This window comes from Rhinoderma darwinii, chromosome 1 (genome assembly GCF_050947455.1).
Source record: "Rhinoderma darwinii isolate aRhiDar2 chromosome 1, aRhiDar2.hap1, whole genome shotgun sequence".
Classification (NCBI taxonomy): domain Eukaryota; kingdom Metazoa; phylum Chordata; class Amphibia; order Anura; family Rhinodermatidae; genus Rhinoderma; species Rhinoderma darwinii.
The window spans coordinates 473868201-473893701 of NC_134687.1; the positions used below are offsets into that span (position 1 = coordinate 473868201).

Sequence of the window (25501 nt, forward strand, 5' to 3'; positions counted from 1 at the left end):
CAGCGCCACAGGTTTTCTTTCTGCCTCCCATTGATTTTAAGGTCAGAGGTGGAAACCGCGGCCGGAAAAAACATGCCACTTTTTTTTCCCCGAAAGCGACCAAAAGCCATCTGGGGGAAAAAATGCCTCTGCCTCCCATTGAAATCAAAGGGGGGCTATTTCGTAAATTTTTTGGTGCTGATTCAGTTTCCACGTCAAAATCGGCGCCAAAAAACTCTGTGTGAACTGACCCTTAAGTGTGTGTTTTTGGATACATAAAAATTCACTATAATTCTTTAGGCAACTGTAGATATAGATTAAATGTTGTGCATCAAATTTTTTTATTTCTAACCTCTTTTTCCATCTATCTGCAAGCCTGCTGGGTGGGCAGCTCTTTCTGGTGTGTTATAAGTACTTTGGTCAGCATTCTAAAGCCTCATGCACACGACCATGTGTACCGGCAGGGTCCTGTCAGTGATCTGTGGAAATATGGGGGCATGTCCTCTCTTTCTACGGATCTTAAAGTCAGGTACGTTTTCACGGACCCGATTGACCCGCTAAAGTGAATGGGTGCGTGAAAACTATCTGGTGCCACTCGGATGTCGTGAGAAACGGCCCTAGTGGCACTCTATCGTCTGTAACGGGCATAAGCCCATCAGATGTCCCTCACCTCTCTGTCCCATCCCCTCTCTGCTCCTCCATGTCTACTTTGCATTTCTGTAGACTATTTATTACAGGGAATAAGGTTTCTCAACATCAACATTGAACGGTTACTAACTTTTCAACAAACTTTGCATAAATAGATAGTAAAAGTGAATATAAGAAACTTTGTAATATATCTTATTAGAGAAAAAAATCCTCATTCTCCAATTATGAGGCTCCTTTTCTCCTCCCCCTCCTAACTGTTCACTCACTCTGAATGTACTGCTATAGCCGTCTCCTTCAGACCAGATGGAGTATCAGATCATTAATCAGGTTACATGCTGGCCATAGATGTCTTTGGAGAGGGGAGGAGGAGGAGGGAGCAGAGTGAGAGAGAGGCAGAAAGACATAGAGAGACGCTTTAGCAACTTCTAGTAAGTGTTATATCTCACCCCAGTGCTGGATTCAGAGATACACTGTCTAAGTTCTGCTGTGTAATCTCCTCCATGCTGCTACTGTTTGAGGGTTTGCTACAGATAGATACAAGAATATAATAGATACAAGATATATAATGGTCAGATACAGTGTTATCCCTCATGTACGCACATATGACAACTTATTCTAAAAAGTCACCTGAAAGCTAAGGTACACTTTAAGTAAAAAGAACTACAGGCTGCTTGCTGGTAGGTGCCACTTTGCCCTAATAAAATATATGTAGCAAAGTTGCATTTGTATACACCCGAAAAAAATAAGTTAAAAATAGGATAGATATTCAATACTGTTGCACTAAAATAACACACACTATTTTAGAGTAGATATGTTTTAATATCTCAGGCTCACATGCTACAATTTAGCATTTGGGGTAGACTATTTAGCATGAATATTACCAGTGGGTAAATTAATCCGCTCACCATATGAAAACCTTGAATAATCAAATAAAACTTTTTTGTATTGCAGAAAAAAGCCGAGGCAGCTCATCGGATTCTGGAAGGTCTGGGACCTCATGTGGAACTGGTACGTCACGTTCATGATACCGCAAAACTAAAATTTTTCACCTGTAACTTATCACAGGTGGGCAGCATCACTGGCATCTATATACTTACTGGGGCTTGACAGCTCTTACATTGTCCCCATGGTACATGGACGTTGTGGTAGTTTTGAAGTGGATAATTGTATATTGATTTTCTTTGCAGCCACTGTACAATCAGCCATCAGACACCAAGCAATACCATGAAAATATTAAAATGTAAGTACGCCATGCAGTCAATATTTCCTAATTGTATTTTTAACTTGTAAAAGCATTTGGAATGTAAATTCTTCCATATTTCCACTCCATCTGTAGAAACCAGACTATGCGTAAGAAGCTCATTCTATATTTTAAAAGGAGGAATCACGCCCGCAAGCAATGGGTAAGTAGTAACCATTGCAACGTGTATTATACTGCATCATACTTTATTTTAACAAGGTATAACATATTTAAATAAAATCTACAGTCAAAATATAAAAAACCGTGCTCGCTGTCATTCTTGCCATTGTAAATGATAAATCGGATAAAAAAAAAATGTGATAAAATTACAGTTGTAAACTTTCTTATTATTGGTGTCGTTTATGGTTGCGAAATGGAGTTTTCTTTAACCCCTTCAGGACTGAGCCTGTTTTGGCCTTGTGGACGCAGCCATTTTTTTCCAAATCTGACGTGTCACTTTATGTGGTAATAACTTGGGAATACTTTTACCTATCCAAGCGATTCTGAGATTGTTTTCTCGTGACATATTGTACTTTATGTTAGTTGAAAAATTTGATCAATAAATTCAGTATTTGTTTGTGAAAATCACCAAACTTTAGAGAAAATTTGCAAAAATTTGAATTTTTCTCAATTTAAATGTATCTGCTTGTAAGACAGATAGTAATACCACACAAAATAGTTACTAATTAACATTTCCCATATGTCTACTATATGTTGGCATCGTTTTTTGAACATCCTTTTATTTTTCTAGGACGATACAAGGCTTAGAACTTTAGCAGCAATTTCTCACATTTTCAAGAAAATTTCCAAAACCTATTTTTATAGGTACCAGTTCAGTTCTGCAGTGGATTTGAGGGCCTTATGTTAGAAACCCCCATAAGTCACCCAATTTTGAAACCGGCACCCCTCAGAGTATTCAATACAGCATTTAGAAAGTTTCTTAACCCTTTAGGTGTTTCACAGGTATTAAAGCAAAGTAGAGGGGAAATGTACTAATTTCTTTTTTTTGTCGGAAAATCCATTTTAATCCATTTTTTTCTGTAACACAAAAGGTTTTACCAGAGAATTGCAACTCAATATTTATTGCCCAGATTCTGCAGTTTTTAGAAATATCCCACAGGTGGCTCTAGTGTGGTACTGGACTGAAGCACAGGCCTCAGAAGCAAAGGCGCTCCTAGTGGATTTTGGGGTCTCCTTTTTATTAGAATATATTTTGGGCACCATGTCAGGTTTGAAGAGGTCTTGTGGGGCCAAAACAGTGGACACACCCCCCAAAAAAACACCATTTGGCAAACTACACCCCTTAAGGAATTCATCAAGGGTTATAGTGAGCATTTTAACCCCACTGTTTTTTTTGCTGAATTTAGTGGAATTAGTCCGTAAATATGAAAATCTAAATTTTTTCCAATAAAACTTAGAAATTATCCATTTTTACAAGGAATAAAGAAGAAAAAGCGCCCAAGATTTGTAAAGCAATTTCTCCTGATTACGGCAATACCCCATATGTGGTAATAATCGGCTGTTTGGACTAGGGATGCACGATGCATCGAAACTTCGATACTGTTTCGATACTCTGCATCCCCAAACAGTTCAATACCGTTATTTCATGTATTTCGATACTTAGCTGTGTGGCCGCACCGCTCAGTATTGTAACACATGAATGTATGAGAGCGGGGCTGTGGCTGTGTGATACAGCCATTGCCCCGCTCCTGAGTCCTGATAACAAGTGCGCGCCGTCAGGATGATGCGATGCGGCCAGCGCTGCACTAATGAGCGGCGGCACTGAAGACAGAACATGAAACAAGCAAATATCAGCAGCACTGGACAAATGCTTGAGAAAGGCTAACACTGAGCTGAAACGTCGCACACGGATGGAATAAACGGATCATTATTTTCACTAATTTGGTAGTGCTGCCTCACTTTCCTTTTTACGAAGACAGAACATGGAGGGCGCACTACAAAACACCCCCATGTTCTGTCTTCAGTGCCTGAACCGCCGCTCACTAGTGCAGCGCCGGCCGCATCTCCTCATGCTGACCGCGCACGCACTTCCTGTCAGGAGCGGGGCAATGACTTTATTACACAGCCGCAGCCCTGCTGGCGGAGATCAGACAAACCTCTCATCTCCGCCGTTATTCCCGTGAATGCTGCGATCACAGCGGACTGCAGCATTCAGGGGAAAATGAGAAGGGGGGTTGCCCCTTGGATCGCGTCACACAGAATTCCTGTGACGTGATTGAGGGACATACCATATATGGGCAGGCAGCCCAGGGTCCATTGAAGGACCGCAGGGCTGTCCTACCATATTTCCTGTTGTTAGGGCATACTTTAGTACGCAGGCAGTTGTTAGGACATACCTATCAGTACACAGGCTAATGTACTGTAATATAGGTATATGCCAGTACATTAAAGTTGAAAAAATTAAGTAAAAACATAAAGTAATGTTAAATTTAAAAAAAATACACATACACCTTTTATACAATAAACATTAAAATAAGTCTTAATACATAAAATATACACACATTCAGTATTGGAGCGGCCGCAATAACCGGCACAACAATTTTTTTGCATCGTTTATGATGTGTACGCTGTAAAAAAATAAAATAAAAACTGCTTTCTTACACTTATTGTGGGGCACGAGGTGTGATGAATTTAACCTCCATGTGCCTCACATTAATAGTAATTAATCCCATCGTGTACCTTACATATTAACCCATTATGACTGAGAAACATGATGGGGTTAATTACTATTAATGTGAGGCACATGGAGGTTAAATTCATCATCACACCACGCGCCTCACATCAGAAAATGGAAGAACTTTATTTATTTTTTTATTACTGTTGGCAATGTATCTAATTGGTATCGAATCTCAATACTAAACGAAGTATCGGTATCGAAGTCCAAATTCTGGTATCGTGACATCCCTAGTTTGGAAACATGGCAGGGCTCAGAAGGGAAGGAGCGCTATTTGGCTTTTGGAGCTCAAGTTTACTCAATTGGTTTTCGGGTGTCATGTCGCATTTGCAAAGCCCCTCAGGGACCAAAACAGTGGACACCCCCCCCCCCCCACCAGAAGTGACCCCATTTGGGAAACTACAGCCCTAAAAAGAATTTGTCTAGGGGTATAGTGAGCATTTTGATCCCATACATTTTTTGCTGAATTTAGTGTAATTAGTCCGTCAAAATCGCCTTCCATAGATGGCAGACCGGAAGCCTTTGTTAGGCTTCCGGTTGCCATAGCAATCGCCAACCCGCAATCGCGTAGCGGGGTGCCGATGTTGCTATAACAACTTAAATGCGGCGGTCGCTATTGACTGCCGCATTTAAGGGGTTAATCGGTTCGGATCAATGCTGTGATCCGACCCAATGTTTTCCCCCAGTACTAAGGCTGCTAGTAGCAGCCTGTACTGGGAGATGCCGGTGGTCGAGAAGGGGTTAAGGTGCATTTTCCTGGGTACCAGTTAATCATGGGCAACTTTATTCTCATGCACCATCCCTCTATCACCTTCCTTTACAACTTCTGGGAATTCACTTGTTTTTACAGGTCTATTTTTCTTGTAAACTCCCTTGCAGATTGATTTACAAATGTTCTGTCAGTGTAGCCAGAATAATAGTAAAATATGTTACAATATGAACATTAAAGCAATAAAGCTCAAGCTGTGTATGGAGAACGACGCCAGTCCTTCACCTCCTCTTCGATCGCTGACAGCAGCCGTATCATTTGTATAGTGAGAATCATTTGGTAGTTTCCAGAGATAATTATCCTCTGTCATCTACCTAACAAAGTACTTTATGAGTTTGTTCTATTCTACTTCTCCTAAAATATGAAGGGCTTCCAAACAAAAACCTCAGCAGATATATAGTTGATGGCTTTGCTGTCCATAACAGTGAGATTTTCCTTGGCTCATTCTGCTGAACAGTCCATACAGATGAAGCAAAATGAATGATTACGGACGGCCTATGTCATCATCATCAAAACTTCACAATAATGCAGGAAATCCAAGGAGAATAAAAATTGTAAAGGTTGCCAAAAATGCCAGTCTGTAACAAATTTTAAAGCACCGGGCATAATTTTATAAAGTTCATCTGAACAAGTGCAAATTCTACCCTCCATGGCCAACTTTAGTTCTAGGGTGGACTAAACAAGTAGAACAAAAACAGCCTGAATTTTATTTTATTTTTTAATTTAGACTGGAAGTAGAATTCATTTTTTTAGTGCAGTTTAGATAATGCAAGCTGAACTTGGTTGGCTGCTATAGACAACAATGCCTTTTTTTCATCGGAGACATTAATTATATATTATATATCGTGCTATATCCTTCAGTAACCATCACCACACAAAAGACTTTAGGTCTCTAAATAAGCAGAACTCTTCCTATGTGTAAGCAAGAACGGTCTCCCTTTAGGTCTTGTAAAAATGCGACGAGTGTCTCTTTGAGGAAAGACAAAATCTTTCCTCAAAGATTGAGGATGTTGGCCGAACTTGGCAATTTCGGAGGGACCAGCCGACAGTCTAATGTGTTTGGCGGCATCCCGACTCCCCCCCCCCCCCCCCCCCCACCCCCGCCCCCCGACAGCAAGTGTCAGGGGAGGGAAGGGTCGGGCATGTTAAATTTTAACACGCCCTATCCTCGTTTGTTATTAGATAAGCTGCTTTCTCCCTGAAAACACATGCACGCTCGGCTGAGCGTGCAAAGTTATAAGGAGGTCGGAAGGAATAGCTGTCGACTGTACCGCCGACAGCTATCTAAAATATATTGCCAGCCTAACGCTCTACAATTCAGTTCAGTAAACGTTACAGTAGGTGCTGAACACCTGATGTGCCTAAGAATACAAAAATTAAACTCTCTTTCAGATATTGACATTATAGATAAATGCATTTTCTGACATGAATGAGAACTGGTTTAATATAAAACGTTTCCTCTAATTGTACAGCAAAATTACATCTTTACTCGGTTTTTCTGAATACATCTGGCTGGCAAGAAAAAAGCCTTTATGTTCTCAGTGGGCCGTGGTGAACAGTCAGAAGGGAGAGTTACGCTTCTGTACATTTAATTAATTCTACCTTGTATTTTGCTGGATCAGCGTCTGCTCCTTTGTGCCTTGAAACATTAAGCTGTCCTCTGGCACCAAAACTCTGCACAGTCGGCACCTCAACCTGATACTAATAAGCTTTTTCATTTAACCATCAGTGCGCTACACTAATAGAAAAGAAACACCACTCATAAACCTATTACATTTTCCCATTTACCTGCTGGTTCCCACCAAGCCTATCTGACATTTAGTAATCAGCATTTAGCATGGGATCTGTTAAGATAATAATGTACTTCATGGAAAACTTAAAAATACTGAACGCTATTGCCAGAACCAAGATGCACACTACTGCAATTCACCAAGAACTATTGCACTTCATATTTGACATCACCAGTTGCTCCAGACTTTTTGAGCTGCATCAAGGCCTCCGAATCATCTAGATTTTCTGGAAGACAGGAATTCTTCTCAGAAAAAGGGACATAAGTCATCAGTCCTGTAGCAGTTTTATATTTTGTAAGAACATTGATGGAAGCACAGACTTTCAATTACCTAATTTTGGCAGGGGTACTCTATAATTACTAAAACAATAATTGACACATGCTGATTGAGATAAGTCAGGCCAAGTCATATGTCATCAAGTAAAAAATGACACAACAAAGGTTGGTACTACTTAGTAATTATTATAAATCTAATTTCACCTATACACTTAATTAGACACTGTCATTTCAACAAACTTTACATAAATGAATAGTACAGGCGATAAGAAACTTTTTAATATAGCTTATCAGAGTAACAAGTCTCTTTTTCTGCTCTTATTTGGCAGCTTTCCTGCTCCCCTTCCCTCTGTTAAACTGACTTTCACTCAAATTCAGCTATATCCATCTGGAGTCGGACTGCAGCTCACATGTATCAGAAAATACATGTCTATGGAAGCCTATGGAGAGGAGAGGGGGGGGGGGAGAGCGAGCAGGAACTGCAGGAGACCAGAGAGAGTTTCTATGTGTGTAGTTCTGCTATCACAGCCAAAGCACTTTATTCACAACAGTACAGGTCAAACTATTCTGTCCTGCATGATCCTGGGGCTGTTTCTGAGTGAGAGAGAGGAGGTCATGGAGCAGATTCTCCTCTTTTTACTGTGTGTTGTGTATGGCTGCCAGTCTCCACCCCCAGCTCAGAGAGAAATGCAAACTACAGATATACCATGCAAAGGGGAAAACTGCTAAAAATTTCACAAAGTCAAATAATGGCTAAAAATAGTGCTACCCCTCAAGTACACACACATGGTAGCTTATCCTGAAAAGTCAAATGAAACAACGCGTACCCTTTAAAGGAGTTGTCTCACAAGTTATGCATGTCATACATCTCCCGCTCTGGCAGACAAAGACATGGTCATCTGTTTATTTAAATGGCCATCATTTTACAGTTGGGGTAACAGAGTTAAGGGGGTTTTACACTGGGCGATTATTGTGCAGACGAGTGTTCATATAACGCTCGTTGCCGATAATTGCCCTGTGTAAAAAGGGCAACGATCAGCGAGATCATCTGCTGGTTGTATAGTTTTAATAAAGTTAAATATTATCGTTGTCGGCAGCACATCTCCCTGTGTAAACGGACACGGGCTGCAGACATAATGTATGGGGATGAGTGAACGGAGTAACGATCAACGATGTCATCGATGTTTCGTTGATCGATGCTCGCTGCATCGGCCGAATATCGGCAAGTGTAAAAGGCCCTTTAGAGAAGCTGTATCTGCAACGATCAGCAGATCAATGGGCCAGCTTCTGCTTAAAAAGAGGTAGTCTTCATGAGACAACCCCTTTATCCACCTAAAAGCTATGCTCGGGTGCAGGAAAAGGACCTTACAGTTTAGCCCGAGCACAGCTCAGGCAGAAAGAGCTGCTACTCTATAGGCTCTAGCTCTGGCTAGAACGGGGCTACAGCCGCGATTTTGTTTTTTTGTTTACGAGCTGGAAAAGGTTGAACTGGAAGCTGCATTTACTGTGCTTGCAACTTAAAGGGGGATGTCCTGGCATGATGCATGGAGAGGAGGGGGATTTGTGATCATTCTTACGTCCCTGTATGGCTGTAAATGACCCCAGGGGACGGGTAATAATATAATCATCTTTATTTTTATAGCACAAAGCCACCAACATATTCTGTATTCTGAAGCACTTTACATTTCAGAGGGTGCTTGTACAGACGAAATCTGATATTACAGTGACAAAACTTATTAACAATTCAGACAAGGAGTGGGGCCCTGCTTTCAAGTGCTTACAATATATGATGAAAATAGGGGTGACAAAGTTAAAAATGCTTGTTTTGTACAATGGTCTAGCCATCTTTTACAAAAATAGGTTAGTATAAATAAAGCAGCATAAGCAAGTCAGCCAGCCAGTATCGGCTTACACACAGATAGGAACTACATTAGGGTGCAAGGAGTGTGAGGCTTGCTGTTGAATGAGGGGGTCAGGTTCTCAGGACTAATGCAATAGACGGGGGGGGGGGGGGGGGGGTAATGGAAAGTAGTCAGATTAGGAAATGTTATAGGCCTGTCTAAAAAGATGTGCTTTCAGGGCACACTTAAACTGTAGATGTAGGGAGTTAATCTGATTGCCCAGGGTAGCGCATTTAAGAGAAATTGTGCAGCACAGGAAAAATCTTGAGTAGAAGGTTTGGATTATGGAGGATGTTAATCTTAGATCCTCTGCAGACAGAGCACGAGTAGGGTGTTAGACTGAGATTAGGGAGGAGACGTAAGGAGGAGTAAGACTGTGGAGAGCATAACTTTGAAGAGCTTTGTGGGTGAGAGCAGGGCTTCCATCAGAAATTTCAGGGCCCCATACAGTGAGATTGGTCAAGGCCCCTGGGGGTTTACCATTTGAGGTTTTAAAGGGAAGTATAGTAAGCAGCAACCACTGGGGAAGGTTGTCAAAGGGGTTTTCGGAGATATTAAAGTTAGTTTAATAAGACTTTAGGTTGAAAATATATCAAATTGTAATGTACTTATTTGAGTAATTCTGTGCCATTCCCACACCGCAGGTACCTGCCTGTCCCCAGTCATCTCTGCTTACCTTGCTTACACAATGACGTGATGTGTTCATGTGATCGTGGCAGCCAGTCACCTCCGTACTAAGTAAGGGCACTGGAGGTGTGGAAACGGCACATTATTAACAGTAATTACAATTACTTTTATTTTTAAAGCTCTAGCCCTATTGAACCTAATTTAAATGGAATCTGTCACCGGGTTTTTACTGCTCTATCCTAGGGCAGCATATTTCATTAATGTGTCACTTGTCAATTTGGTGTAGTTTTCATAAAATCACAGTTCATCGGGTGCAGTGCGAGCCCAGCCAGGAGTCCTCCTAATGATGTGCACGCACTAATTCTGGAATCCTCCATATTCATTATATGCGGGATAATCCCACCTAAGTGACCCAACGATGCAGCACTAGCACCCAAAAACACTGAAAAAGGCCATACCTACAAATGGACACAGCCAGGTTAGAAACGCTGATGGAGAGTGAGAAGGTGCTTTAAATAATAATAGCCACTCCCACTAGTCTTGAGGGGAGTGGTGTGTGTGGTGCATGGAATGTGTAGTAAGAAATAATAAGTGAATAGTGTGTGTGCAAGTGTAATACTATAAGTGAAATATAGGGGGCAGTAATGAGTGAAGTGCCTTAATAGAAATAAATGGATAATGGGGTGCAAGTGTGTGAAACGTGGAGAGATAGTGTGTACGTCATGAGGCACAACGTGTATAGCCAGGTAGAAGCCTATTTGTGACGCCTTGATAGTTCATAGAGCGGGCTACCCTGCTTGCTATGCCAAACAACACCACACCATGCTCTCCCAGCATCAAAGACCCGGCTGTGTCCAAGAGAAGCGAATATACGTAATGATGAAAAATACCTGGGGTATTAGTGATCATTTTGGCCAAAAGGACGCAAGCTCGCAATCCACGACAAGGATCCCCAGACTTGCGAGTCCCTAACTCCTTAACTGGAACAGAATGTTCCTGATGCACAGACAAAACCGATAAAAACAAGGGGACATATACAAAAACACTGAAAAAGGCCATACTTACAAATGGACACAGCCAGGTCAGAAACGCTGATGAAGGAGAGTGAGCAGGTGCTTTAAATAATAATAGCCACTCCCACTAGTCTTGAGGGGAGTGGTGTGTGTGGTGCATGGTATGTGTAGTAAGAAATAATAAATGAATAGTGTGTGTGCAAGTGTAATACTATAAGTGAAATATAGGGGGCAATAATGAGTGACGTACCTCAATAGAAATAAATGGATAATGGGGTGCAAGTGTGTGAAACATGGAGGGCTAGTGTGTACGTTATGAGGCACAAGGTGTATAGCCAGGTAGAAGCCTATTTGTGACGCCTTGATAGTTCATAGAGCGGGCTACCCTGCGTGCTATGCCAAACAAACACAACAGCACTAGCACCCAGGAGCGTCGCTATGGTCTTAAAACGTCAGGGAGAGAGCATATCTATAGCACTACGACCCTATAGCTATGGGATAGGGCTAGATACAGTGACTCTTAAGACTTTATCACATATGATCGGCTTGAATATGGGGCCCAGCTCGCTGACATTGCAGCTCCAGCGCTGGACCCTCAAAAGGCAAGTATAATAATTGCTTTTCTATGCTACAAATTTTTTTGGTGTGTTCGTGTTTTTTTAGAGGTTCGGTTGTTGGACTACTTCAGAATAGAGGACTACTTTGATGACGGCTTTTTTTATTTTCAATAAAATGGTTAATGAGGATTGTGTGTTTTTTTTTTTATTTCAATAAAATAGTTTCTCTATGTCTCTATTTCTTTTAAACTTTATTACTACTGCCTTAGTAATGGCAGCTGGCTGATTGACAGCGTCCATTATGAATGCAGGTCTTAATGTTAGCTTGTGAAAAAAGTCCTAATGTTGGACTGAAACGTCGCACCTCTGTACGTTGGCTTGAATAAATCACAGTTTTTTTTCATTCATCCTGTTGGAGTGCTGCAAGATTTTTTTCACCTGAATATTGATACAGTCCTAGGATCTGGACTGCTTGCTGGCACCTGTTCACATATGTAAGTTTTCTCTTACTGAGATTGAGTGCTGCTGCTTTCTCTGTTTGAATATATATATATATATATATATATATATATATATATATATATATTTTTTTTTTAATTACGTGGGGGTCCCCCATTTTTCATAACCAGCCAGATACAACACAGCAGCAGCAGTCTAGCATTAACAGGGTGGAATAGACCTAATTTTTTTGGACTTTCCCAGCCTGATGCTGATGTACCAGCCTGCGGCCGCCCCAGATCCGACCATCACTACAGATGGTCGGGTACTGGATTGCAACAGGCTCTTCCCGGCACCCCTGGTGGCGATGGGTACCGGGGTAATAATGGGGGTTAGTGTTCGCATCTGTACCGGCTAACACGAAGCCCTTCCTTAGAAATGGACGCTGTCAATCAGCCAGCGGACATTACTAAGGCAGTAGTAATAAAGTTTAAAAAAAATAGAAAAGACATTGAAAAAATATTTTATTGAAATAAGGAAAAAAAAAAAACGCTCGTTAACCATTTTATTGAAAATTTAAAAAAAAGCAGTCATTGTAGTAGCCCTTGAATCCGACGTAGTCCAACGACCGAACCTGTAAAAAAAAGCACCAACACAAAAAAAACAAAAAAACATTTGTATCACATGTCACATATGTGATACTGTCTGTTGTACCCTGTATCTAAGCCTACCACAAGGTAGGCTTAGATACAGGACCCACCAGACAGCATCACACCATCTGTGATCCGGTCTGCTGGGCCCTGTATCTAAGCGTACCACATGGTAGGCTTAGATACAGGGCCCATCAGACAGTAATCTTATACAGTATAAGTGTAATGTCGGGGTAGGGAGACAGACAAGTGAGCCCTAATCTACCCGCCACTCAGTCCCTGCCTACTTGCACGGCCCGTCCTAGGCAACGGCGTACAACTGGGCGACGGTCCATACGCTTAATAAGTGCACGACAGACAAACAGACAAGGGTACATAGAAGCTAAGGGAAATGGGGCAGTTGCCCACGGCAACACCGTGAGCAACAAGAGTAGTGAACGAGCCGAGTCAAACCAGGAGTGTACGAGGTACCAAACGCAGAGCAGGAGCGTAGTCAGTAAAGCCAGGGTCAATTTGAAGCAGTGGTCAATAGTACTAGCAGGAACAGCAGAGCCAGGAAACCAGACAGAATCACAGGCAAAGGAAGAGCAGGAAATGAAGGTATAAATAGACAGAGGGCGGGAGCTAGCTCTGTCTGGCCAGTCTGTGATAGGTTCTCACACTGCTCAGCCTACCAGCCTGAGTGGTAGCAGATCGAGTCACTCTATCAGACCTGGGAGCAGATGCAGACTGATTAACCACGGGCGTCGACACAGAAGCTGTGTCTGGTAGATCCTTTACAATAAGATTGATGTCTGCTGGGGCCTTGTATCTAAGCCTACCATGTGGTAGGTTTAGATACAGGGCCCATGTGTGATCCTGCCTGCTGGGGCCCTGTATCTAAGCCTGCCTCAAGATATCCCATGCGTAATCCTGTCTGGTGGGCCCTGTACCTAAGCCTACCACATGGTAGGCTTAGATACAGGGCCCCAGCAGACCGTAACGTTATACTTACCCTCTTCGTCAGCTCCAAGCGCAGTGGAGGTCCTGACGCCATCCAGCGTCGCGACATTGTGCGCGGGCAACAACGTTGTGACGTCAAAGACATCGGGACCTCCGCTGCGTTGGGAACGAGGAGGGTAAGTATACTGTTACTATAGTAACAGGGGCCCGTGTAGTCTATTACATAGGCCCCAGTTACTATAGTATTTTTTTAACAGACGTAGTGCAGAGGGTCGCGGGCCCCCCCTGGCTACGGGGGCACGGTCACACTTGTGGCCACTGCGACCCCTATGGGTACGCCTACAGCGGTCGCGGCAGGCCCGTTTAGCCCGGGTCCCTGACTGGAGTACCACCTGTACTGCCCTGATGACGGCCCTGGGGGAGAGTAATACATTTAAAGAGGCTCTGTCACCTGTTTAATACTTCTCTATATCCTACCTAATCTAATAAACGCTTTGTTGTAGATAACTACCGTTTTGTTTTTTAAACGTTTATTATTGACAATGTTCTGGTCATGTTTAGATTTATCGTAATTTTTTCTAAATGCCCAACTGGCCATTTTTTTTTTCATTTCACCAAGTGGGCGTTGTAAAGAAATTGTATGACGCTGACCAATCAGCGTCATGCACTTCTCTTCATTCATGCCCAGCTTTATTCACAGCACAGCGTGATCTCGCGAAATCACGCTGTGACGTGACTTCCCCCACAGTTCCTTCACCGGAGCGACAGGAGAACGACCAGACATCGTCTCCAGCCGTGCCAGGACTGCTGCTGAGTATAATCATCCTGGCAAGGCTGGAGCCGATGTCTGGTCATTCTCCCGTTGCTCCGGTGAAGGACCTGCGGGAGGAAGTCGTGTCACAGCGTGATCTCGTGAGATCACGCTGTGCTGTAAATAAAGCTGGGCAGGAATTTAAAAAAAACAGTAGTTATCGGCATCACAGCATTTACTAGATTAGGTAGGAGATAGAGAAGTATTAAACTGGTGACAGAGCCTATTTAAAGTGTATTCTAAAGCAAATAACCAACTAGTGCAGTGACCGGTACAGGGTAGGGGCATTGGTGTAGCGGTTGGTCAGAATGAGGAGCCTGGCTGCTGCATTAAGGATAGATTGTAGAGGCGAGAGTTTAGTGAGGGGAAGACCGATTTATTAATGAGTTACAGTAGTCAAGACGAGAATGAATCAGAGCGATTAAGAATTTCGGCTTTTTCCACTGTAAGAAAAGGGAAGATTCTGGAGATGTTTTTAGGTGCAGGTGACATGAGCGTGCAAGTGTTATATATAGAGAGTAAGGCCTTATTCATACGAACGTCGCACAGACCTTTGTTAGTGAATGGGGCCGTTCAGACTGTCAGTGATTTTCACGCAGTGTATGTGCGCTGCGTAAAACTCTCGACATGTCCTGTACTTGTCCGTGTTTCGCGCAGCACGCACCCATTGAAGTCAATGGGTGCATGCAAATCGCGCACGGCACACGGAAGCACTTCCAGGTGACGTTTGTGATTCGCGCTACAGTTGGTAAAGAAGAGAAGGGAAACCTAAAATCCCCATAAACGGGAGTGTTATAATGATGCCGTCTGCGTGAAAATCACGCAGCCACGCACCATATACACATGTCACACTGAACTTTTACGCACGCAAAACGCAGCGCTTTTTGCGCGCGCAAAACTGGCCTGTTCGTGTGAATAAGGCCTGAAGGAAAGATCTGAGTCCAACATAACCCCTAGACAGTGGGCATGCTGCATAGGAGTTATGGTAGTGCCGCACACTGAGATGGAGACATCCGGTTTAGGTAGATTAGTAGATGGTGGGAACACAAGGAGCTCAGTTTTAGAAAGATTCAGCTTCAGATCGAGAGCGGATATGATGTTAGAGACAGCGGACAGACAATCACTGGTGTTTTGTATTAGAGCAAGGGTGATGTCCAGGGCCGGCCTTAGGGGTGTGCCAGCTGTGTGAGCGCACATGGCGCTGCCCCCTCCAAGCATGTAGGGGGCGCTACTGGGCTCTGCTTCTACTCTGTGCTCTGTTCTTAGTTACACACACGGACTGAGAGCCGAGAAACAAGAGAAGAGGAGGAAGCTCCGCCCACAGCCCATCCTGCACGAAGCCTGTGATCCTGTCAGCATGGAGAGATGGGAAGTGTCTGTGTGTATATACAGTATGTGTATACAGTGTGTGTATACAGTATGCTTCTCTGTATGTATACAGTATGCGTCTCTGTGTGTGTGTGTGTGTGTGTGTGTGTGTGTATACAGTGTGTGTCTCTGTTTGTATGTGTATATGTTAGTGTGTCTCTGCATATGTTTGTCTCTTTGTAAACGTGTGTGTTCATAAAACAGATATCTGTGCTGCCTCCTATATACCCTGCTGCCCCTATATATCCTGCTGCCCCTATATATCCTGCTGCCCCTATATATCCTGTTGCCGCTATATACCCCGCTGCCCCTATATACCCTGCTGCTCCCTATATACCCCGCTGCCCCCTAATTACCCCGCTGCCCCTATATGCCCCACTGCCCCTATCTACCCCGCTGCCCCTATCTGCCCCTATCTGCCCCGCTGCCCCCTATATACCCCGCTGCCCCCTATCTACCCCGCTGCCCCCTATCTACCCCGCTGCCCCCTATCTACCCCGCTGCCCCCTATCAACCCCGCTTCCCCTTATCAACCCCGCTGCTCCTAATATATTCTGCTGCCCTTATATATATGCCTCTGTGTGTTTTATATGTGTCTGTGGGTATAGTTATCATCTAAGACATTATCTGTACTCAGAGAGTTATCATTGTGTTATCTGGGTGTTACATAGGACTGCAGGTAACACTACTACATTTTCTGTACTCTGTTATTACTGTGTGTTATCTGTGGTGTTACATGGGACTGCAGGTAATATCTACTACATTATCTCTACTTATTATCACTGTGTTATCTGTGGTGTTACATAGGGCTGCACGTGACATCTACGACATTATCTGTACTGGGTATGTATGGGTCTGTTTGTGTATGTGTCTGTGCTTGTATATATGTGCCTTTTATGTATTTGTATATGTCCCTGTCTGTATTTATCTGCCGGTGTGTGTGTGTGTATATGTGTTTGTGTAGGGGGCGGCAATAGAGAGTCCCGCACAGGGCGCCATCCAGCCTAAGGCTGGCCCTGGTGATGTCATGGGCAGAGGGGTAACATAAACTTTTATTTATGATAATACCTCCCCTTATAAATCAGAGAGCATACGTGCTCTGTCACATATGGGGGTCTTTTTTATTTACTTCATGACCCAGTCGTTTAACCTCCTAGATGCCACAGTCAATGCTGACTGTGGCACCTAAGTGGTTTTACAATTACAATAAAAAAGTTTTATTATGGAATAAAAACTTCACATAATTGGTATTGTCACGTTCGTAATGACTCATACTATCTGCCCCTACGCGATTGCGGGCGCCGATTGTTGCGGTGGGGGGGGGGGCGATTGCTATGGCAACCGGAAGCCTAACAAAGGCTTCCGGTCTGCCATCTATGGAAGGCGATTAGGTCCTGCCGGAGGCAGGACCTAATATGCCTCCTGTCAGTGTGAAACTGACAGGTATAATACCCTGCAATACATAAGTATTGCAGGGTATTATAACAACGATCCAGGTGAAACTGACAGGTATAATACCCTGCAATACATAAGTATTGCAGGGTATTATAACAACGATCCAGCAATTGGATCTTCAAGTCCCTAGTGGGACTAAAAAAAAAAAAGTTAACAAATGTACAAAAGTAAAATGTCAAAATAATACAATTTAAAAAATCGCCCTTTTTCCCTTATAAAGTCCTTTATTAGAAAAATATGAAAAAAATAAGTAAACTATGCATAATTGGTATCGCCGTGTCTGTAAGAGCCTGAACTATAAAAATATATTGTAATTTATCCCGCACGGTGACAGCCATAAAAAAAATAATAAAAAAACTATACCGGAATCGCTGTTTTTAGTCACTTCAGCTCCCAAGTAATTGCATAAATAGGGATCAAAAAGTCGCATGTACCCAAAAATTGTACCAATAAAAACAACATTTTGTTCGCCAAAAAACAAGCCCTCACACAGCTTTCATGAAAAAGTTGTGGGTCTTAGAATATGGTAACACAAAAACAAAATAATTTTTTTAAAACCGTGATTTTATCGTGCAAACACCGTAAAACATAAAAAAAACTATATACGTATGGTATCGCCGTAATTGCATCGACCCACAGAATAAATTAAATATGTAATTTTTAGCGCACGGTGAACGCCGTAAAAAAAAAAATGGGGTCACTTCTGGGGGGTGTCCACTGTTTTGGTCCCTCAGGGGCTTTGCAGATGCAACATGACACCCGAAAATCAATTGAGTAAACTTGAGCTCCAAAAGCTCAAATAGCGCTCCTTCCCTTCTGAGCACTGCCGTGGGTCCAAACAGCCGTTTATTACCACATATGGGGTATTGCCGTTTTTCTTCTCCAAGTTTTTTAGATTTTTACATTTACGGACTAATTCCACTAAATTCAGCAAAAAACCTGTGGGGTTAAAATGCTCACTATACCTGTTGATAAATTCCTTGAGGATGTAGTTTTCCAAATGGTGTCTTTTTGGGGGTGTTTCCACTGTTTTGGCCCCACAAGACCTCTTCAAACCTGACATGGTGCCTAAAGTATATTGTAATAAATATGAGGCCCCAAAATCCTCTAAGTGCGTCTTTTCTTCTGAGGCCTGTGTTTCAGTCCATTACCACACTAGAGCCACATGTGGGATATTTCTAAAAACTGAAGAATCTGGGCAATAAATATTGAGTTGTGTTTCTCTGGTAAAACCTTTTGTGTTACAGAAACAAATGGATTTTCCAACAAAAAAAATTAATTTTGTAAATTTCCTCTCCACTTTGCTTTAATTCCTGTGAAACGCCTAAAGGGTTAAGAAACTTTCTAAATGCTGTATTGAGTACTTTGAGTGGTTTTTAAAATGTGGTGACTTATGGGGGTTTCTAATATATAAGACCCTCAAAGCCACTTCAGAACTGAATTGGTACCTATAAAAATAAAAAAATAAAAAATGTATATATATGTATGTATATATATATATATATATATATATATATATATATATGTGTGTATGTATGTGTGTATATATATATATATATATATATATATATATATATATATATATATATATATATATATATATAAATAATGGAAAAGCAGCAGCACTCACAATGCAATTCCAAGATGGTCTCAGGTGCAAGCAGGTAATCCTGATCCAGGGGATATAGATCAATATTGAAGAAAATCCCACAGCACTCCGTGTTAGTTAATGGTGGTTTATTAAGCCTTGTATCGTCCTAGAAAAATAAAAGATGTTCAAAAAAACGATGCCAACATAAAGTAGACATATAGGAAATGTTAATTAGTAACTATTTTGTGTGGTATTACTATCTGTCTTACAAGCAGATACATTTAAATTGAGAAAAATGCTAGTTTTTGCTAATTTTCGCTAAAATTTTGTGATTTTCACAAACAAATACTGAATTTATTGATCAAATTTTTCCACTAACATATAGTACAATATGTCACGAGAAAAACAATCTCAGAATCGCTTGGATAGATAGAAGCACTCCCAAGTTGTTACCACATAAAGTGACACATATCAGATTTGAAAAAATTGGCTGCGTCCACAAGGCCAAAACAGGCTCAGTCCTAAAGGGGTTAAAGAGGCTCTGTCACCAGATTTTGCAACCCCTATCTGCTATTGCAGCAGATAGGCGCTGCAATGTAGATTACAGTAACGTTTTTATTTTTAAAAAACGAGCATTTTTGGCCAAGTTATGACCATTTTTGTAGTTATGCAAATGAGGCTTGCAAAAGTCCAAGTGGGCGTGTATTATGTTCGTTCATCGGGGCGTTTTTAATACTTTTACTAGCTGGGCGTTCTGATGAGAAGTATCATCCACTTCTCTTCAGAACGCCCAGCTTCTGCCAGATCACGCTGTGACGTCACTCACAGGTCCTGCATCGTGTCAGATGAGCGAGGACACATCGGCACCAGAGGCTTCAGTTGATTCTGCAGCAGCATCGGCGTTAGCAGGTAAGTCGATGTAGCTACTTACCTGCAAACGCTGATGCTGCTGCAGAATCAACTGTAGCCTCTGGTTCCGATGTGTCCTCGCTCGTCTGACACGATGCAGGACCTGTGAGTGACGTCACAGCGTGATCTGGCAGAAGCTGGGCGTTCTGAAGAGAAGTGGATGATACTTCTCATCAGAACGCCCAGCTAGTAAAAGTATTAAAAACGCCCCGATGTACGCACATAATACACGCCCACTTGGACTTTTACTTTTAAACACACCCACTTGGACTTTTGCAAGCCTCATTTGCATAACTACAAAAATGGTCATAACTTGGCCAAAAATGCTCGTTTTTTAAAAATAAAAACGTTACTGTAATCTACATTGCAGCGCCGATCTGCTGCAATAGCAGATAGGGGTTGCAAAATCTGGTGACAGAGCCTCTTTAAATAACCAAGCATTTTACCTGTTTTACCACAATGATGTTTTTCATTGAAGTTGGTCTGGAAACAATTCTATTCCAATATAGCCACCTGTCAACATGCAGTTTTTGCAGCCATTTTTTTCCCATAGGGCACTGTTGCTTCTCTGTGCCAGTACTGTCAAGTGTGAACAGAACTTTATTTGGATTTTTGAATGGCGGATGTGATGCACAAATTTGCTATGTTCGCCCTTGCCAATGTTTACTATATAGCGATTTACTCTCTGTATAGCGTTTATTGTCAAAAATGGTCATAGTGTGTGCTTTGCTATGTAAAGTGCTTTATTAGTGCTATAGAGCCCTTTCATTGATTTTCTATGGACACCAATTCTACATTTTTAGAATTAATGTGGAATTCCCTTTTAAGAGCAGATTACCTTTAAGGCAGAACTCTGAAATCACTGGCTATATTTAAGCCACATTGGCTGTTTTTCCGGTCTGCTAATAAAGGGAATTACATTTTAGATGATGTAGAGTACTATGAACCGTAGAAGTTTGAGTTCTTCATTAGTGTTGAGTCCTATTTCTTATCAGCCCTGTTTTAGCAGAACGATGAGGAGTCTGGCAGTCTTTAAAGCGCTTGTAACTCGCGTAGGGAGAAATAAAAATCCAGCATTTTCATTTGTATCTAGAAGGCAGAGATCTCATCCAGTCGGTGATTATTGTAATTTTATAAAGTTTCTGAACAAGACTATGACACATTAGACGTGCATGTAAATGAAACTACTCCCTTTCCAAAGCGGATACTAGCATTATGGAATTCATCCAGCACCACTGGGCGTCTTTACAGTATACCAGTGAATATAGCGGGAGTCACCCTGCACTCATATTTTTGACCGCTGAGATTCTAGTGATTGCTGACCCAGTACAACTGGTAGCCTCCAGAAATCATACGTAATCCTACATTTTATAGAACCAAAATAAATTGCCAAATGTCCACCAGTAAATTAAATAAAAAATAATATACATCGGTTAGGTCAGGAAGTGTTCTAATGTTTAAGGTACAATACAGAATTCTCTAAGGTTCTGATCACACTGGGGATTTTGCCAATCCGTCAGTTTTTTCGATGCAGAACTATTCTTGACATCAAAAACACCAGAACTTTGATTGAAACCTGTCTGACGGAACTACAGTTTTAGTCAACATCAAAGAGAAACGCAGAAACAAAAGCAGCATAGATACATATACATCTTTATTCAAATATCAACATGTTTTAAAATAATCCATAAAAAGAGACATAAATATGGGAATATACAACCACCGAGTGATGTTAACCTATCAGTATACATTGCAATGATACCTGTTATAGTTTATGCATTTATGAAAAACTGCTGTTTCAAAATGTAGCTAAATACTGATGTAAAGCACAACCTCACAAATGTATCAAGTAACAGTCATTTGGCAATGTTAAAAATAATAAGTAGGGAACAAAGCGCAAGGCAGTAAGTAGTAGCAAGTTACCGACCAGGAGAGATACTGGGGTTCGATGTCTCTCCTGGAAGGTAACTTGCTACTTCTTACTGCCTTGCAATTTATTATAAACATTATCCATGTCACTAGTGTGAACAGAGACTAAAGCTTTGTGATGTGTATAGAACCTTTGGGAATTTATAGTAGTTTGTTAGTACATAAAATACAAAATACAACTTTTTATTATTTTAAAATTAGATTTTTTTTTTTAAGGGGTGGCGCCACTGCACCATGTGTAGCTTGCATAGCTTTGAATGATTCTGATAAATTGTTTTGATCTGTGACTGTCATACTTGAAGATTAGCATGTTCCAATAGATCTGTTTTTGGTCCAGGAACAAAAGCTTTGTCAGCGTTATGACCAGTTGATGGAAGCCTGGGAGAAAAAGGTGGAGCGTATTGAAAATAACCCACGCAGAAGAGCAAAAGAGAGCAAAATAAGGGAGTATTACGAGAAGCAGTTCCCTGAGATCCGCAAGCAGAGGGAGCTTCAGGAACGCATGCAGAGGTTGGTATAATATATATGTTCGATTTTGGTTTGACCTGAAGTCAAGACTGCCATGAAATAATATATGTTGAATAGTTTAATTATTTTACATTCTCATCAAATTAATAAATACCCAAGACTGGCTTAAAGGCCATGTACACCTTTGAAAGGCATATATATATATATATATATATATATATATATATATATATATATATATATATAATGTCAATCAGTGTGATTGGTGCAACTTTATAATTTCGTTTTTATTTAAAATAATTTTTACTTTTTGAGATACAGCTGCTTTGTATCCTGTATACAGAGCAGATGTATCGTTCGCAAAGACCTGAATCCATCAGTCCCCCGTACCTGATGGGTTCAGTGTCAGTGGGTCCACCTGTAATCTATCACATCTTGGCTCATCACTTAAATATGTGAAAGTTCAGATAGCACAAGCTCGGGGGGTTTGCATGGATAGGGGCCCAACCCGATTCTGAGTAAGAAAGAAGTATCCGGCACACCAATTGGAGTAATTATTTGTTATTATTTATCTTAGATGCCAGCCGCTTCTACTAAGCAGAGCGCTCGTAATAATAATATTATCCCCAGCACGGCTCAGTGCCTGAAGAAGGTATTTAAGACCGAAACATTGCACTCTGCCACTGGCATCTAAGATAAATAGTAATAAATAATCTTTACTCCAATTGGTGTGCCAGATATTTTTTCATCACTTAGATGTTATAGATTACAGGTGGATCGACACGCAGGACCCGCTGACACTGAACCCATCAGGTCCGGGGGACTGACGGATTCAGGTCTTACTGAACGATACAGCTGCTCTGTATATAGGATACAAAGCAGCTTTATCTCCGAAAGGAAAACTAATTTTTAATAAAAACTAATTATAACGCTGCACCAATAATGCTGATTGACCTGTTTATTTTTTTTTAAAAATGCCTTTCAAAGGTGTACAAAAAAGGAATTATGCCCAAGCTCCTTAAAATGATCTTTTGTAACATTTTCTGCAAAGCCTGACTGAGTAATTTAGTCCAGGTTAACCAATACTTCTAAATTTGTAGGGGTATTGACGACAAACCCAGAGTCAGAAAGGTGTATGTTCATATAAGTCCATATGAGTCCATCAGCGACTTCTGTAGCTGGCTGTATGTATAGAAGCCCCTTGGCATCTTGCCTGCCAGGCTATCCATTATGATGACAATTACTGTCCTATATGTGTGGCCAAATTTTATATTGTCATCAAATGTCTGGATATTATGTTCCTTCACCTTGGCCCTAGTATGCTAATGGTCTGAAGCACAGGCCTCAGAAACAAAGGTGCACCTAGTTGATTTTGGAGCCTCCTTTTTATTAGAATATATGTTAGGCACCATGTCGGTGTTTGAACAGGTCTTGTGGGGCCAAAACAGTGGAAAACCCCCAAAAAGACACCATTTGGCAAACCGCACCCCTCAATGAATTTATCGAGGGGTATAGTGAGCATTTTGACCTCACAGGTTTTTTGCTGAACTTCGTGGAATTATACTGTGAAAATGAAAATCTAAATTTTTACAAGGCATAAAGAAAAAAAAGCACCACTGCACTTAAAAAGCTATTTCTCCCGATTCCGGCAATACCCCACATGTAGTAATAAACTGCTGTTTGGACACACGGCAGGGCACAGAAGGGAAGGAGCGTCATTTGGCTTTTGGAGCTCGAGTTTGCAAATGTGACCTGGTGCCCGAAAACCAATTCAGAAAAGCCCCTGAGGGACCAAAACAGTAGAAACACCCCCAAAAGTGACCCCATTTGGGAACCTACAGCCCTAAAATAAGTTTTCCAGGGGTATAGTGAGCATTTTGATCCCACAGGTTTTCTGCTGAATTTAGTGGAGTTAGGCCGTGAAAACTTCAATTGTGTTTTATTCTTTTTTTTTTTACGCCGTTCACCGTGGGCTATAAATGACATATTTTGCGGGTCAATGCAATTACGGTGATACCATATGTATATAGTTTTTTTTAAGTTTTACGGTATTTGCACGATAAAATCACGGTTTTAAAAAAAAAAAAAAATTAGTTCGTTTTTGTGTTGCCATATTCTTAGAGTCATACCTTTTTTATGTTTCCATAAAGAAAGCTGTGATAGGGCTTGATTTTTGCGGAACAAACTGTCGTTTTTATTGGTACCGTTTTTGGGTACATGTGACTTTTTGATCTGTATTTATAAAAAAAAAATTAGGCGCTGAAGTGACTAAAAATAGCGATTCTGTCATAGTTTTTTCATTATTTTTTTTTTGCGGAGTTCACCGTACGGGATAAATATGGTTGCATAGTTAGTACAGTTGAAAAAAGACACATGTCCATGATGTTCAACCAAGGAATGGGAAAAGAGAAGGGAAAAATGTCTACACATAGGAGCTAATATTTTTTTGTTCTAGGAAATGATCTAAGCCTTTTTTAAAGCCATCTACTGTAGCTACTGTGACCAGCTCCTGTGTTATGCTATTCCATATCATTATATTTTTATAGTTCTGGCCGGTTACGGACGCTGCGATACCAATTATGCATAGTTTTTTCTCTAATAATAAAGGACTTTATAAGGGAAAAAGGGCGATTTTAAATTTTATGCTTAATTAAAAAAAATTATAATTGTAAATATTTTTTTTAACTTTTTTTGCCCCGCTAGGGACTTGAAGATCCAACTGTTGGATCGTTGTTATAATACCCTGCAATACTTCTATATTGCAGGGTATAATCCCTGTCAGTTTGACACGGACAGGCAGCGTATTAGGTCCTGCCTCAGGCACAAGGACCAGCGCTGCAGCCCGTTAATCTACGTGGGCTGGTCGGGAAGGGGTTAAAGACATACGTCCTTGGCAGTGAAATGGTGAAATCGTTTATATTTGTGATGTCTGTTAATCCGCCATCTGTGTAAACTAGTGTCAGTTTAATGAAGGCAAATGATCAATAAAATTCAATGGTAGCCTGCTAGTCCATTCAACGGCTCACGAGGACGAGACTGCGGCTACCCAACTGCTCCCCCTTTCATTTTGTAGCTCCTCTGAGGCAGAATATTAAAACCATGTATATTACAAAGTGTTAGCACTTTTAATACGGAACTCCAGAGTGTATTGGGGATGGTATGATACGAGAATATGATGAATCTGAAATACTCTATTTTTATATCGAAAAATGTAACAAAGGTGCAATTTACTGAGGTTGGCGATGTTTTGCACCTTTTAGCATTTGCATGTTTCCATGTTTATTGCTCAGCATCCTTGATTGTCTGAAATAAAGTTGCGTAGGGTGAAAATCATTTCCTTATAAGTATTATTGCATCCTGCGAGAGCCTGGGGTATCAAGTGTACTATGAATGTCTACAGTGGCTATGTTAGGTTGCTCATCCATACAACCTGCTTGTGCATCACT

General features: G+C 41.3%; 1 protein-coding gene across 17 annotated transcripts in view; it reads left to right on the forward strand.

The window, feature by feature from the left end:
- NCOR2 (nuclear receptor corepressor 2) overlaps positions 1-25501 on the forward strand; it is a 429457-nt gene that overhangs the window by 188723 nt on the left and 215233 nt on the right. For all 17 annotated transcript variants that reach the window (XM_075833601.1, XM_075833585.1, XM_075833675.1 and 14 more), the window contains 4 exons: positions 1579-1635; positions 1815-1867; positions 1964-2030; positions 21925-22097. In XM_075833601.1, coding sequence (XP_075689716.1) covers positions 1579-1635; positions 1815-1867; positions 1964-2030; positions 21925-22097 — 350 coding nt within the window. The remainder of the gene's footprint in view (positions 1-1578; positions 1636-1814; positions 1868-1963; positions 2031-21924; positions 22098-25501) is intronic.